At 47.0% G+C, this 14103-nt stretch overlaps 1 protein-coding gene across 9 annotated transcripts in view; it reads right to left on the reverse strand.

The window, feature by feature from the left end:
- Window positions 1–14103, reverse strand: part of CD300LF (CD300 molecule like family member f) — a 103126-nt gene that overhangs the window by 74134 nt on the left and 14889 nt on the right. Inside the window, exons 6-9 of one of the 9 annotated variants that reach the window (XM_042914625.1) lie at window positions 13923–14072; window positions 13061–13401; window positions 2443–2633; window positions 730–1421 (exon numbers count right to left, since the gene is read on the reverse strand). The exons of 7 other annotated variants lie outside the window; for them this stretch is intronic. In XM_042914625.1, coding sequence (XP_042770559.1) covers window positions 13246–13401; window positions 13923–14072 — 306 coding nt within the window. In that variant the 3' untranslated portion in view covers window positions 730–1421; window positions 2443–2633; window positions 13061–13245. Of the gene's footprint in view, window positions 1–729; window positions 1422–2442; window positions 2634–13060; window positions 13402–13922; window positions 14073–14103 lie in introns of those variants that run through there. One more of the 9 variants, XM_042914626.1, reaches the window with a different exon arrangement.

The raw sequence follows: 14103 nt of genomic DNA on the forward strand, positions 1-14103 counted from the left end.
TTACCACATGCTTTTTCCAGTAAGGGTTATTATTAATTCCATATTATAAGTAGGGAAATGGAGGTGAAACGGAAAAAAATAAAGTCACTGCTCAAGGTCACAGTTGGTAGGAATTGTAGAAATTTAAATAACAGCAGACCCTTTATAAAGCAATGTGCCAGGCACCGTTCTAAGGACCTTACATCATTCAATCCTACAGCAACCCCATTTTAATCTCATCTTAAATTTATTTTTAAATTTATTTATTTTTGAGAGATAGAGTGAGACAGAGCACAGGCAACGGAGGGGCAGAGAAAGAAGGAGACACAGAATCCAAAGCAGACTCCAGGCTCTGAGCTGTCAGCACAGAGACCGATGCAGGGCTCAAACCCAGGAACCTGATTGTGACCTGAGCCGAAGTTGGATGCTCAACCGACTGAGCCACCCAGGCGCCCCTCATTTTAATCCCATTTTATAGATGAAGAAACAATGGGGAGCCTGGGTGGCTCAGTCGCTTAAGTGTCCGACGTCGGCTCAGGTCACGATCTCACGGTTTGTGGGTTCGAGCCCCGCGTCGGGCTCTGTGCTGAGAGCTCAGAGCCTGGAGCCTGCTTTGGAATCAGTGCCTCCCTCTCTCTCTGCCCCTCCCCCACTTACACATGTGCATACGCACTCTCTCAAAAAATAAACATTAAATAAATAAATAAATAAATAAGAGTAAACAAGGCAGAAAGACAACAAGAAACTTACCTGAGGCCACCCAGCTAATAAGTGGCAGAGCCCAGATTCAAACCTTAGACAGCTGGACATGCAGTGGGATAGGGTCAGGAGAGGGCAAAGAGCTGTGCTGAGGGGGTCACAGAGTGTCCTCATGTAGGGTGTTGGCAGCGGTCCAGTGTGTAGCCCCCAGCTCTGTAGGGTCAGAGCCCACTTTTGCTCACTCACTCAAGAGTGGATCCATCTCTCCAGGCAGGCTCGTCAAGACTCATGTATTGTTCTAGATGCCAAGCCACATTATCTCAGGGGATTGTTTGCTAAGCATGAAATCCAGAAAAAAAGGAGACTTGGAGGGTTCAGATGTTTAACGAAATCAGGCTGATATGGTTTGATGGCTGGTGACGCTATGAACACAGCTTGAACGTGCAACTCCTGTGGCCCCTTCTTCCTCAGGTCCTCTCTACTCTGACACCTGCCTCCCTGGCTGTATTTATTCCTGGTATGGGGGGAAGGGGCATGCTGTTCTCTCCAGACCTCGTTCCCTGCACTCCTTTAGGAACTACTTGCCTTTGAGTTTGAGAATGCCCAGGACTCGACCTGACTGGGGGCAAAGGGGTAGGGATGCTCCCTCTTCCAGAGGCCCCATCAGACACACCAACCGTTGTCATCTTATATCTTTGCCTCCATCTTTCTCAGTGCCCTTGTCAGGACCTTAGGGATTTGGGCTTCAAGGGAGAGGACATGAAAGAAGAAAAAGGTGATTGGGGCCATTTCTCCATAGCCTACCACTGCCCCATCCCACACGCCCCCCATTGAAACCGGACGTCACTGTTGAGAATCTTGAGAATGAATTCAACAAACTTCTGCTGGGTATCATGTGTTCCTGAGCACCCAGGAACAAGGCCCATTCCCAACCCCCAAGGAACTGAGTGTGGCAGATGGGGCGGGTCAATGGGCTGGCACAGAGATGATTCAGGCCCCATCTGACCTTTGCCCAATATGACACATGGACTTCAGTGTCTATGAAGACTTTTTAAAGGTCATGGACTCTTTGTTCTCGCGTGGTGGGAAGTCGGCCCGTGGGTCAAATGCTTGCAGCTCTCTCAGACTACCAAGTACTGAGTCCCGGCTCAGGGGCTGATCTGAAGGGCTATAAATTTCAAAGCTCCAGGAGGGGGCCCCAAAGATAAGAATCCCTTCCAGTCCATGTCCAAGACAGGGAGGGGTTCCCCAGTGTACCTCTGAGAAGTACCTGGAGTAAAGATCTATGGCCCAAGCTTGGCAGAGTCAGATGAGTAGCAGCAGAGTTGGCACCCCCTCCCTAAACATTGCCAAACATCTGAGCCAATAAACATCCAGTCAAACTCAAAAATGCCAGAGCTCTGACCGACCCCTGGGGATGACAGGTTGGTCCATGAAGGGAGTCTTGGGACAGACAGAGGCAAGGGGTCAGGTAAGCTCTGCAGTCGTGCCCTCAGAGACCCTCACTCCCGCATACCTGAGGAGCAGGGTCTCTTCCAGACATCATAGTGCAGCACCACAAACACAAAGAAGGCCACACAGAGTAACCCCTGACCACCACCTGCTTGTCCGGCCCACTCGCTGCCCTGTCCACCCCCTGCCCTGTTCACCACCTGCCTGCTCACGGATTTGCTTAGAGCAGGAGGCAGCTCATTAGCTAAAGAAGAGAATGGGGCTTGGGGTATCAAAAAAAAAACTAGGTTTTGTCCTGGCTATGCCACTCACCAATTGTACTTCCTTGGTCATTCCATTCAAATAGCCTTTTACAGTTTGCAAAACACCTGCATATAAGTTATCTCATCTGATTTCCACAGCCCTGAGCATAAGCCACCCAGGTTTCATTGTTGTCTGTAAACAGAGAACTCTTGTGGTCAGGATCATTTTGATGGACAGTGACAAAACCCAAGTCAAACCACCTTAAACAAGAAAAGAAAATTCATTGGTTTGTGTAAGTGCGAAGCCTGGCGATGCTGTTTAGTTGGATCCAGGGACTCAGACAACAGCATCTGTCTCTGTCTATCAACATTCTACCCTCTAACTTAGCTTTATTCACAGGTAGGTTTCTTGTGGGGTCACATGACTGTCAGCAGGTGCAGGTCACATCCTCACAGCTACTAGTTTCCAATGAAGTCCTATATCTAATGCTCATTGGACTGAAATGGGTCACATGGAGGAGTCGGTCCCATCCAAGGCCTATTGACCACGAGTGGAAGAGAGTGGTTTCCAAGGAAAATGGGGGTGTGTTAGCTATAAACTAGTCATGAAAAAGCAACTTAGGACTCCATGGTAATCCTGGGGAAGGCTGGGTCCCAATATTTTCAAATCTTTAATGAAAAGTGACTGAAAAAGAACTGAGCTGAACTTGTCACTCTCCCCATGAAACTGGACTGTGTCCCATACATGGTGTCATTTAAGACTGGATACCCAGACTTAGGTTATTAACAATCAAACTTAGGTAATGAACTGATGTCACCCTATAAACCAATTGGCTTACTGGGTCTGTGGAGCCAGACCTCACCCTATGAGTGGGCGTAGGCTGTCCTGTAGAGGAAACAGATGACCCAACTTTCAACCACCCCAGGAGGAGGTCGATGCAGGGACAGCAGATGAGGAGACAGGAGGCAAGCCTCAGGTTAGAATGAGGGGAAGTTCTTCCTCCTGGTTTTGGGACCAGGGTCAGTTGGTGTGAAGACGCCTGAATTTTTCCAGTGGGAGTAAGGCAAGAGTAGTCTATGGTCACGTGGAAGCAGTTGAGAAGTGATATGGAAGCCTCCCAAACAAGGCCAGCTTTGTGGGTGTGCCACCTGGACAGTCACTTGGGGCTCCACATTTGGAAGGGCCCTGTGATTAGTTTAATACCCTGCTGTCACTATCTTGAGATCATCTCAATATGTTTGTACAAGGAGTCCCGTATTTTCATTTTGTGCTGGACCCCAGATTATGTAAATTACCGCTGTCAAGTAAGAACCCCTGGAGGGTCTGAACCCTGGTCTGTGCAGTAGTTCTGAGCTATTGACTTGGGTGCATCCTCTTCTTTTGGTCTCACTGCATGACTGGTTTCTGATGAGCCATGAAGAGCCAGAGAAGGGTTATCTCATGCTCTGGGCAGAATAGCAAAGGGGTGATCAGTACTCCCCCAAAGGCTGTCACTGTGTCACCAGTGACATTCACTGGCGAGGAATGGTGGTACCCAGGTCCAGAGCAATCTGCAAGAGTAACGGGCAGCAGGAAGCATGGTGTGGAAGGCAGATCAGAACACCCAAAAGTGGACAGGCAAGGTTCCAGCCTTGGGAACACTGGGGTAGGTGGCTTCCCCACATAGGTCTGGGGAAGAAGTAAATGAGACTTGTGTTTGTGACTTGAGCACTGGGTTGGATAGTCAACTTCTATTGGTGGCTATTGGTTAACTGCATGAGCCATTATTATCAACACATGTCTAATTACAAAATTTGAGAAATGCAAAACAAAGAAAAAATTATCTGTGATGCCACTGTTTCAAAACATGTACCTTATATTAAAATGGAATTGCTCTCTAAAGTATATATATACGATTGACCTTTGAACAATGCAGGTTTGAACTGCACAGGTGCATTAACATGCAGATTTTTTTCAATAAATACCATATAGTCCACTATGGCATTTCTCTTCCTTATGATTTTCCTTTTTTAAAAAAATGTTTTAACATTTATTAATTTTTAAGAGACAGAGCAGAGCATGAGTGGGGGAGGGGCAGAAAGAGAGGGAGACACAGAGTCTGAAGTGGGCTTCGGCTCTGAGCTGTCAGCACAGAGCCCAACACAAGACTCGAACTCACGAACCGTGAGATCATGACCAGAGCCAAAGTCGGACACTTAACCAACTGAGCCACCAAGACACCCCTCTTCCTTATGATTTTCTTAATAACATTTTCTTTTCTCTGACTTATTTATTGAAAGAATACAGTATGTAATACATATAACATAAAAAATAAGTGTTAATCAGCTATGCTATCAGTAAGGCTTCCAGTCAACAGTAGACTAAGTAGTTAAGCTTTGGGGGAGTCAAAGTTATATGCAGATTTTCAATTGCACAGGAGTCAGCACTCCTAACACCCCCCCCTCCCACTGTTGTTCAGGGCGTTGTTCATTTCACCCTCATTAGCTTTAATGCTTACATAGTATTCCATTGTATGAACACATGAAAATCTTTTGTTAATTCTGAAATGTTGAAGCTTATCAAAAGGTACAGAGAATATCATAACAAAAAGGAAATGCCCATGTATCACCATTCATATTTACTAGATGCTAACATTTGGGGGGCGTCTGGGTGGCTCAATTGGTTAAGCATCTGGCTCTTGATTTCTGCTCAGGTCATGATCTTGTGTTTCATGAGATTGAGCCCCATGCTGGGCTCTGCACTGGTAGCATGGAGCCTGCTTGGGATTCTCTCTCTCTCTCTCTCTCTCTCTCTCCCCTCCTTCCCCACTCGTGCTCTCTCTCTATCTCAAAATAAATACATAAACATTTAAATAAATAAATGCTAACATTTTGCTGTAATAAAGCATTGAAGGAGACTTCTGTGGGTCATGTGGGTGCTAGCCCCGTGAGACTTCTCAGAGATAGCTGGGATCTGCTGGAGGGATATTGGTGGGGACCCAAGGTCCCACAGTGGGAACCAGAAGGTTACTTTGGTTACTTTGGTTACTTTGAAATCACAGGACATAGGCTGTGGCACTTTGGTTAAACTCCGTTAGGCAGAGGAGTCATTGGACCCTGAGAGACATTTCATGATTGTCCAAGGCCACTCAGCAAGTAAAAGACAGAACCCCATCCCCAGGGTGTCTAACCCCAGACCTTGAATTCTTCCCCATTAGCATGCTGGCATGGCCCTCCCTGGACCCCTGGGATTCTCAGGGAAAGGAAGGCTTGAACTGGTAGCTTCCCCTTCTGATGCTGACTTCCTGCCATCCTAGTGCAGCCCTGGTAACAATTTCAGCCTGGCCCAGGACAAACACTAAAGCAGAGTCAATGCCAGTGGGGGACATTCATTCGCAATGCAGATTCAAGACTCTGCCTCCAGACCTGCCCAGATGCTATTGGAAAGTAGGCCTACTGCAGTGAATTACCATTAACTGGGTCTCAAGGGCAAAGGAGCCAAGCAACTTTACCCCCTAGGGATTTGCCTCCACCAAATCCAACTGCAGGATAGCAACCCCAGGAAAGCAAGCCTAGACTTACACCAACACCACTCCGGGGAAGCCTCTCCTTCACTTTACCTCCTGTTTCTCCTTCTTCTGTTCTCAGGTCTCACTGTGTTTTAAGATAAAACACTTTACCTCTCCACCCATTCTACTTTGACTTGCCAGGAGTTGGTGGGAGATCACGAGGTCTTTGGGGTTTAGTCCTTCTGCTTTTCTGGCTCATTATTAATCTTGCAAAGGCTGTGTGAAATTTTGAAATGAAGTCATCATCTGAACTTTTGCAACTCTTTCCAATGACCAGTGGGCAGGCACTGGGCACCATGGCTGAGACCAGCGGTTGAGACATTTGCCTCTTTGTCACAGAAACCCTCACTACCCTTGACAGAGGGCAGCATCCTACGTGGGAATGCCAGAAGGAAATTCTATGTGGCTGCTGTCAGAATGGCAAACCAATTGCCAGATTCTTAAATAACATAAAGGCACAAGTGGGCATTGGTTTTATTGGGGGAGAAAAATAATGTTAAAATAAGAAGAGTGGCATCAATTTGTCAGTTTAGTACAGAATACTACATAATGCAGACCAACTCACCTGACCACCTTGCTAATTAACATAAGGCAATGTGAGCGGGTCAAGGGCTGTGTGGGACCCCTAAGCTACCTAATGCTTAGGACTAAGGTAAGGTATGTTTGCTTCCCTCCTTGGAAGGAAAAAAAGAAGCCAAATAATGAGCGACCATTTCTTCAGTAGGGGGGGAGGGCGGGTACATGGGTGTTTGTTTCATTATCCTTTATAACACATACACACATTATATAGACTCATCAAATACTTTATAACTTAAAATGAAGCAATAAGCTAGTAAAAAACAGAATTGAGGACATCTGGCTTTGTATCACAGAAGACAGGAAAGTGATGGAGAGGGATGTGGGAGAAACCCCCCAGGATGGAATTTTTATTCTGGAACCTGTAGTAAACACCTCCTCTCTACTGAAGTAGATATTCTATGACACAAAGGTTTAGAATGTCTCTTCTCTATTCGTGACCCTTAGGAGCAAAGTCTTAACCTCCTCCTTAATTCTGAACTTGTCCTCAGTGATTCCTTCAGCAGGTGAGCATCAATCACCCTTTCTTGTTGCAAGAACCACACGCCCTCAAGACAGGGCCATGTGAGTTTGTGGTCACAGTGGGCTGCTTTGGGAAAGGGGTTGTGCTGAGCAGGCGGAATTGGACTGAGTCAAGGGGCCCTCTTCCCAACGGATGGAGGGCCATGGGGCCCTCATAAACAACAACCTTAGTCAGCATCCAGATGAGTAGGATTACTAGGGGGTTGGGGGGAACCCTAGGCCACAACCCCTGGAATGCAGCAGAGAGAGTTCATGTCCAGAGAACATGTCCAGTGTGAATAAGATCAGTGTCTGCCAGCCCTTAGCCCACATGTGAGCACCATCCTGGACAAAGTATCAGTCAATTTGTAGGCAATTACACACATCATATTGGCAGAAAGCTATCAATTGTCCTTTCTTGGGAAACCTTCCTACTATTCTGGCTTGGGGGTGCTCAAATGTCCATTCTTTTATGAAATTCGGATCATAACCATTTAGTAGAAACTTTCTTCACCAAACCCTCTCTTAACCAAAGATTAGGTTAACCGTAGATTAGATTAGCCAAAACCCTTCAATCTCATGGTCAATCATACACATTGGTTATAATTATGTCAGCTAATTAATCCATGTATAAACTAATCAACTAAAAGTGTAAACAGAAAAGATATTGACCAGTGAAATGAGTGTGAGCAAAAAAACAAAACAAAAAACCCCAGCTATTTCTAAAAAAATAACAGATTGAATGCTTTGGAAAGACTCAATAAAAGCATGTCATTAAAAAAAAATGCCACCAAATTCAGAATGAGTGAGAAAATTATAAAATATTGGGAGGAAAACCATAAAAACAAAGAAAGGTTTCGCAATCCGATTGCTTCATAAGTGTCTACAATGTCTTGCTCCATGTCCGAGAAACTGGAACAAGGGCTCCAGGACAGTACAACGTGGGCAGAAACACATTGTGCAGAAACAGCAATGAACCCTTCTTTCAAGAGACCCGCAAGTAAACAAAGAAAAAGCTTAGGTCTACATCAGAACACTAGTAAATTACTACACATTTCGATATCTTGAGTAGAAAAGAAGTCCCTTAAAGGAAGCATATATTTCTTTACAATTCCCTCACTTAACCAACAGTTTCAACAATCCGATCAATTACCAATTCCATTTACATTGGAAAAGACTGTACCTACTTGGTAAAATAAAAGGCTGACCACAATAATAGTCCCTCCTAATCTAAAAAAAAAAATTATTGGTGCATGATATCAACTTATTCCAGCAGTCTGGCCTTTCCAAGGCTAAGTGGCTATGAACTCTACTTTCAAGGTGTCATGCAAAGGTAAGCTTCAGCGTCACTTCAATCCAACACTTACCCTAATCATGTATTTTGGGGTTTGGGTTTTTTTTTTAAATGTTTATTTATTTTTGAGAGAGAGAGACAGAGCACAAGCAGGGGAGGGGCAGAGAGAGAGGGAGACACAGAATCCAAAGCAGGCTCCAGGCTCTGAGCTGTCAGCACAAAGCCTGATGCGGTACTCGGACCCACGAACCGTGAGATTATGACCCGAGCCGAAGTCGAACGCTTAATCAACAGGGAACGCTTAATCAACAGAGCCCCCCAGGCACCCTCCCCCAATCATGTATTTTGAAAGTTACCAGCCCCGTATATTTTTCTCTCTCAATCGACTCTCAAAAAGGCTGCGTCTCCTGAAAGCCAGTAATATGCATACAGTTCTCAAAAGGAGGTTGTCCAAACCCTATAATTTGTGGCATCTTTAAACATTAATAATTCAAAAACCAAAAGAGGGAAACCCCAGCAACTTTAGAACATGCTATAAATAATTAGGCACTCAGTCAAAGCCGAGTGGTTAAATATCTTGGAATCTGTCTTAACAGAATGTGCTTTTCTGGAAACCATACAGCAAAAATGGCAAATGTCACTCTCACTCAAACCAGAGGAAATATATCTGAACTTCTTCGCTCTTGCAGTAAAGGCGCTAGTCCGACACCCAAAATCTGCCTTAACAAATTCTTTAAGGAGCAGCCGGATATGGCTGAGACAATACCAGGATACCAATCTATAAACATTATGAAACGGTTTCCTTTCAAACCTCTTACATGTGTTTGCTTCCCCTCTCCCCCCACCACCCCAAGTACTTCCCCCAAGCACTCTCTAAACGTCAGCTCAAGCTTGAACAAATTGGGCTGCAGGCAGGGCAGATCCCTGCAGTCATGACCCAAACCCCAAGACCCCGAATGTTTCCCATGAGGACCACCAGTCAGCTGCAGAATGTAGATTGGACAGGACTGCTTTCCCAGATGTCATGAGCTAGCCAACCCCATCTCTCAGGACACGAGAAGGTCCCTTTTCAGACAGCCACCAACCCAGATGGCTGGAATTTCAGATTAAAACATTATCTCCAGCAATATATCTGACAGACACCTTTTCAGAAGCTTGAATAAGGCAGTTAAAAGTGATCAGAGTGGATCTGTCTTTCTAAGTGGATTTACCTTTCCTCAGTTCAGCTAGGCTGCCAGAACTTTCCATCTCCAGCCCATATCTACCGTCAAGATGAAGGCAGAAGCAACCAGATTCCTCCAACCAAATCAAACTGAGCTGAATTCTAAACTTCCCTGGGTTTCTAGATTTGTGTCAGAAGTGCCAGCACACTAATTGGTGTCTGTGATAGATTACCAGAAAAGATGAGTGCCTCACTATCCAGAATAACCATGTACTTATAAGTTCTGTGAGGTGCTGACCGCCTAAAAACTCAGCAATAAAGCCACGTTATGCACAATCGCTAAAATGCACTGGCCCAAGGCTCTCTGTTATTCTTATACTTCGACTCACTCTGGTTTTGCTCTGCTTTGAGCTCTTCCACTTAAAAATCCCTCTGTAGGCACTTCCTGCTCTGTAAATCTCAATATTGGCTGGGTCAGAGGCACCTGGGTGGCTTAGTGGGTTAAGTGTCCAACTTTGCCTCAGGTCATGATCTCGCAGTTCATGAGTTCGAGACCCACGTCGGGCTCTGTGCTGACAACTCAGAGCCTAGAGCCTGCTTCGGATTCTGTGTCTCCCTCTCTCTCTCTGCCCCTCCCCTACTTGCACTGTCTCTGAATTAATTAATTAATTAAAGTAGGCTGGGTCAAAAACAGTCTCACTAACCCAACAAGCTTCAATGACCAGTCCAGTAATATTTAAGTTTGCCCAAGCTCTGCAAATCTCCAGGATGGAACAGTTCTTGAGGTTCTAAGGAATCAATCATCTTTCAGGAAGTGGGAACAGGAGCAGAGAGCCACACATGCTGGGATGGGCATCCACCAAGTCTACCTCCCCCCACACCGCCTGGGGTGTCTGTGGTTGTGGGAAGTCAGGCAACCCCAGGTCATTAATAGCAGCCCCTAAACACTTCTATGGCCCCTGTACCTGTGGGGGCAACTGCCTGTAACCCCAGGCATAGCTCATCATTTCTTCCCAAGCTGTGACTCCTCTCCCTGATGCTTCATCCCAGCCTCCACCAAAAGAGACCTAAGTGAAGTAATAGACCTTTGTCCTGGAGTCAGGAGGAATCATAGGGAATCCTCTTTCCCCTGGCTTCAGGAGGATGAAAGAAATCTCTCCACTTCATGATTCTGGGAGTTTGATCCTGAAATTCCTTGGGCTGCCCAGGTGGCCCTTCCTAGAATGACAGATACTTGCGTCCCTGCTCCTGAAAGCTTGCCCTGTGTTCCCACATCTGGACCATCACATTATTTATTCGTTCAAGGCAACATAAAAACATTCAAGAACCCGCCATGTAGGAGACCTGCTATGCACAGGGGATACAGCAGTAAATGAGACAAAACCCTCACCTCAGGCAGCCTAGAGCCTAGCTGAGAGGGAGAAACAATAAACCCACGTGCCAATAATGAATTTCATAAAGCAGTACCCACTATGAAGGAGGTAAAACAGGGCAATGGGGAGATATTAAGGGTGGTGGCAGGGACTACTGCCATTAGGGTGGTCAGAGAAGGCTGCTCTGGGAGGGGACAATGTGAGCTAAGATGTGATGGTACAAAGAAGCTAACTAGTCTGGGGTGCCTTGGTGGCTCACTCGGTTAAGCGTCCAACTCTTGATTTTGGTTCAGGTCATGATCTCGTGGCTCGTGGGATCAAGACCCAGCACAGAGCCTGGTTGGGATTCTCTCTCTCTCCATCTCTCTCTCTTTACCCCTCTCCCCCCCCCCCCCAGCCCCACACGAGTGTGCTCTTTCTCTCTCTCTGTCTCAACATAAATAAACATTTAAAAAAAGAAGAAGCTAACTAGTCACACATCTGTGGGAAGAACATTCCAGAAAGAAGATACACAGCAATTGTCAATGCCCTGAGAAAACAGCAAGCTTCATCTTGTCAGAAGGACAGTGGCTGGAGCTGGGGTCATAGAGGCAGACAGGGACCCATGTATCCCCTGGACCTCCTGGGCTGCAGAAGAAGCCACCAGAAGGTAATAAGCAGTGAGTGACCACATCTGTGCTTTAAAAAGATCCCTCTGGGGCACCTGGGTGGCTCAGTCAGTTAAGCATTCAACTTTGGTTCAGGTCATGATCTCATGGTTCATGAGTTTGAGCCCCGCATCAGGCTCTGTCCTGACAGTGCAGAGTCTGATTCAGATCCTCTGTTTCCCTCTCTCTCTCCCCCTCCCCAGCTCACACTCTCTCTCAAAAATAAATAAGCATTGGAGTGCCTGGGTGGCTCAGTCAGTGAGACATCGACTTTGGCTCAGGTCATAATCTCTTGATTCATGGGTTCAAGCCCGCATTGGGTTCTGTGCTGACTGCCCAGAGCCTGGAGCCTGCTTTGGATTTCGTGTCTCCCTCCCTCTCTGCCCCTCCCCTGCTTGTGCTCTTTCTCTGTCTCTCAAAAATAAATAAACATCAAAAAAAGTTTAATAAATAAGCATTAAAATTTTTTTTAAAAATAAATGAGCTCAACCACTATTTTAAAATAAATAAATAAAATTAAAAGATCACTCTGACTGCTGGGAGGAGAATGGACTCTGGGGCTGAGAAGGAAAGAAGGACGACAGGCAGGGGACTGGATGGTTGCTTGGACTCGGCTGGTAACCACGGAGACAACGAGCCATGCTGGGACTCAGGACATAGTCTGGAGGGAGGGGTGCCAGGACTCTAATTAGAGACTGGAAGTCCGACACCTGTAAATACTCGCTAACTGTCCCTGTGTGAGTGGCTCACGCACACACCCTCCTCCTTAGACACAGGGCAGGATAGTGGCCCCGACTCCAGACTCTGGAGCCGAAGTGCCCAAGTTCAAATTTCGACTTATCCACTTGCTAACGATAAAACTTGGTAAGTCACTGAACCTCCCTGAACCTTGATTCCTCATCAGTAAAATGGGGGCAATAACAAAGGAGCCCTCATAGGGTTGTTGTGGGGACTCAAAACTAGTTACTGCAGGTAAAGCATTTAGGGAAGGTGCCACATGGCATGTGGATTTCCTGTTGCTGCCGTGACAAATTACCGCACATTTACTGGCTCCGGTAACACAATGCCAATTTATCCTCCTACAATTCTGAAGGCCAGGATTACAAAGTCTGTTTCACTGTCCTATAAAGTCAGGGTGTTGGCAGGCTGGTTCCTTCTAGAGGCTCCAAGGGAGAATCCACTGCTTGCCCTTTCTGGCTCCTGGAGGCTGCTGGCCACATCTCTCCAACCTCTGCTTCTGTCGTCTGCCACCTTCTCTTCTTGTGACCTTCTTGCCTCCCTCTTACAAGGAGCCTTGTGATTATATTTAGGGCCTACCTGGATAATCCAGAATACTCTCCCTATCTCAAAATCCTCAACTTCACACAGCCACGTAGCTCCTTTGCCATGTTCCCAGGTTCTGGGGATGGGGACATAGATAACTTTGGGGGCCATTATTCAGCCCACCATATGTGGTAGGCAATAAATAAAGGTTAATTATTACTATTATCATTATCTTTATTACTCCCTTGGCAGCTCCAGAGCCTATCCCTAGGCCCCTCCCAAGCCGTGTGAGAGGAAAAAGGATGTAGAGAGACTCCCGTCTACCTCTCTGGAGTCCCTTGAGACCAGGCCCCGAACCCAGATGGAACTGGAAGTGACGCTAGCTGGACCAGACCAAGGCTTCAGTCACCATTTGGTTCCCATGAAGTGACTGGGGACAGAAAGCAGACAAAACAGGAACATGTTCACAGGCCTTGTGTGGGGTTGGAGAGGGGGGACTGGAGCTTAGGCTAAGGCTTCCTTATGGTGCTATATTCCACGGACTCCTCAGGGTTCCTTCTGGGAACGTGGGTGACGAGGACGTCTGTGCTGCTGTAGGTTGGCTCCTGATCCAAAAGCTCCCAAGACAGAGCCGCATAGGAAATGTTCTCCTTCGGAAAGGAGGCCTGCAATAAAGATGCCCAAGGGGTCAGAGAAGCAGGCAGGAGGTTATGCCCATGCATGGAGGAGGCCTTGGATGAGGTGGGGAAACAGAGCCTTCAGGGCTCTGACTTCAGGGCCCTCTAACTTCAGGGCTTCTGAAGTCTTCTCCCAGACACTCCAGCTCCTGTCGCCTTCCCTCTGCCAGCTCCCTGAGCTCCAATCACAGCAGAAGACCTTCCCTCGACTCTGAACAAGGGCAGCACCCTTCACAGGGAATTCTAGGTCACAACCTGTCTGGGTTGTGACCCAACCAGCATGAGGGCCATGTCTGATGGGACTCTGCATCCTCCAGTGCCAAGGACTGCTGTAGAGACATGTCCAGAGGCCAAAAGTCTGGGGAGGAGGGAGGTGTGGAGGGGAGCTCCAGAGGCAAGTCTTTCAATGGCTGTGGCTTTGCCCAGCACCCACCCCTCTTCCTCTGTGCCCACATGGGCAGGAGAAAGCCTATCTGGCTCCAAGGCCCACAGCAGCCCCAGGTACACACCATGGTGACATAATCCACTTCCTGCTGGTTTTCCAGGGCAGAGGAGGAGGGCTTTGTGCAGGCCTTCTTCTGAGAGGAGCCGTGGGAGGTTCCGGTTGGCTGTAGGGTCAGGTTTGCATAGCAGAGGTCCCCCTCCAGCGGCTGCATCACCTGGGAGAGGAAGTTGGTCGTCTTCCACAGA

This window comes from Panthera leo, chromosome E1 (genome assembly GCF_018350215.1).
Source record: "Panthera leo isolate Ple1 chromosome E1, P.leo_Ple1_pat1.1, whole genome shotgun sequence".
Lineage (NCBI taxonomy): Eukaryota > Metazoa > Chordata > Mammalia > Carnivora > Felidae > Panthera > Panthera leo.